The following is a 1,620-nucleotide window of genomic DNA, read 5'->3' as shown; positions in this document are numbered from 1 at the left end:
CGGTCGAATTGCAACAATTTGAAAGTTTAAGGGGGTAAAGTGTCACTTTTTAAACATTGAGGTTAAAAGTGCAAACGGGTGGATAGTTCAGGAGGTAAAATATATTTTTCCCATTTTTTTTTTTCCAGCATTATGAGATCAAAAAAATATGATAATTTTTATAACAATTATGTTATTTTCCAACATTATGAGATAGAATACTAATGTCTATAAGAATAACTTTTAAAATGAAGAAAGAAAATGTACCCGAGAGTGACAAAAAAAAAACTTCTAAAACTTGTTGACACTCATCAAGATGCTAAAAAAAAAAAAAAAAAAAAAAAATCTTTTGGCCTCTGAATCGAAAAGACAGAGAGAAAACAGAGGAAACTCTGTTTTGGTAGCTGGAGTTAGGTAGTGAAGGGCGAAAGCTTGAGTCTTGTGCCTGAAATATTCTTCGGATGTACAGAGTAGAAGACAAATTTATGAATAGCCTTTCAAGTTTATTAATGTTGTAAATTAAAAACGTCCAATTTGATTACCATTTTGTTCAAAATTTCGAAGTTATTCTCTTCTTGCGTATAGGCGAGCACCAAATCAGTTTGATGCCAATATCTGCTACGACTAGGTCACATGGATGCAGACAAACATTACCCTAAGAAATACTCACAACAGAGAGGAGGGCTATATATATATATTAAATAAAAATAATTAGATAAGCTTTTGGGAATGCTCTTAGAACCAATCCCCATCTCCATCCTATACCGTTGAATATGCTGACCAAGCTGATTCCCATCAAAAACAGCCGAGACATGATGATCCTGAAGCCCTGAAGATGAGGGTCACCACAAAGTAAAATAATGGGTGTGAGGTTCATACTATAAAAACCCAGAACCGGATATGAGCATTTAGAACATAAGGCCACAAGAAAATGTAGATAAACCGAAGCAAAACAAACAGGACCAAACTGTTTTTAACTGTCTCAGACCATATCATCATCACACATGACATACACAGCTTGAAAGCTGAAACATCCAATGGCTACTTCTTCCATCAACCCTGTACTTCCACTTTCCCCTTCACCAAAACAGACCATTTTCTCTCCTACTCCATTCATGTCCTGTAAACCCATCTCGGGTTCCATGGCTTCTTTGCACATTTCACATTCAATTCGGCCGCGTGGGCAAGTGGCAGTCTCAGTTGCCTTCAATCCATCTGGGAATTTCGACCTCTCTTTGTATGACGAAGAGGGTAACTCCTAAATCCTAATACTTCTTGTATGAACCATGTATCAGTAAATTTCTCTGCTTTTTTAGTTGTGAAAGTATCTTTTAAGTTCCAACCCAGCCAGTTTTCTAATAATTTTAGCTTAATCTTGAAAAAAACCCACTTGAATTTATGAGCACAACGAATGACACATTGTCCTTCATCTTTCTACTAACCTGACATGTTTGAACAAAAATATCAACTTTAAGGTGAAAATAGCCAATAATAGTTTTGAGGATATAGTAATAGAAGTTATCATGAAAGAAGTATACCTAAACCCGTGCATCTAGCTTCCATGTTTGAGCTCCACCAAGGTCATTGTTGAGTATACACATGTGAGTGTAAAAAGATTGAGTTTCATATTGGAAAGAGGTC

General features: G+C 35.8%; 1 protein-coding gene across 1 annotated transcript in view; it reads right to left on the bottom strand.

Annotated features, from left to right (window-relative positions):
- Positions 1-961: 961 nt before the first annotated feature.
- LOC132185578 (probable flavin-containing monooxygenase 1) overlaps positions 962-1,620 on the bottom strand; it is a 2,613-nt gene continuing 1,954 nt past the window's right edge. Inside the window, exon 5 of the mRNA XM_059599338.1 lies at positions 962-1,237. Coding sequence (XP_059455321.1) covers positions 962-1,237 — 276 coding nt within the window. The remainder of the gene's footprint in view (positions 1,238-1,620) is intronic.

Source organism: Corylus avellana, chromosome ca6, assembly GCF_901000735.1.
Source record: "Corylus avellana chromosome ca6, CavTom2PMs-1.0".
Taxonomy (NCBI): Eukaryota; Viridiplantae; Streptophyta; class Magnoliopsida; order Fagales; family Betulaceae; genus Corylus; species Corylus avellana.
Note: the sequence above shows the minus strand (reverse complement) of the source record. Positions and strands in the feature narration are given on the sequence as shown.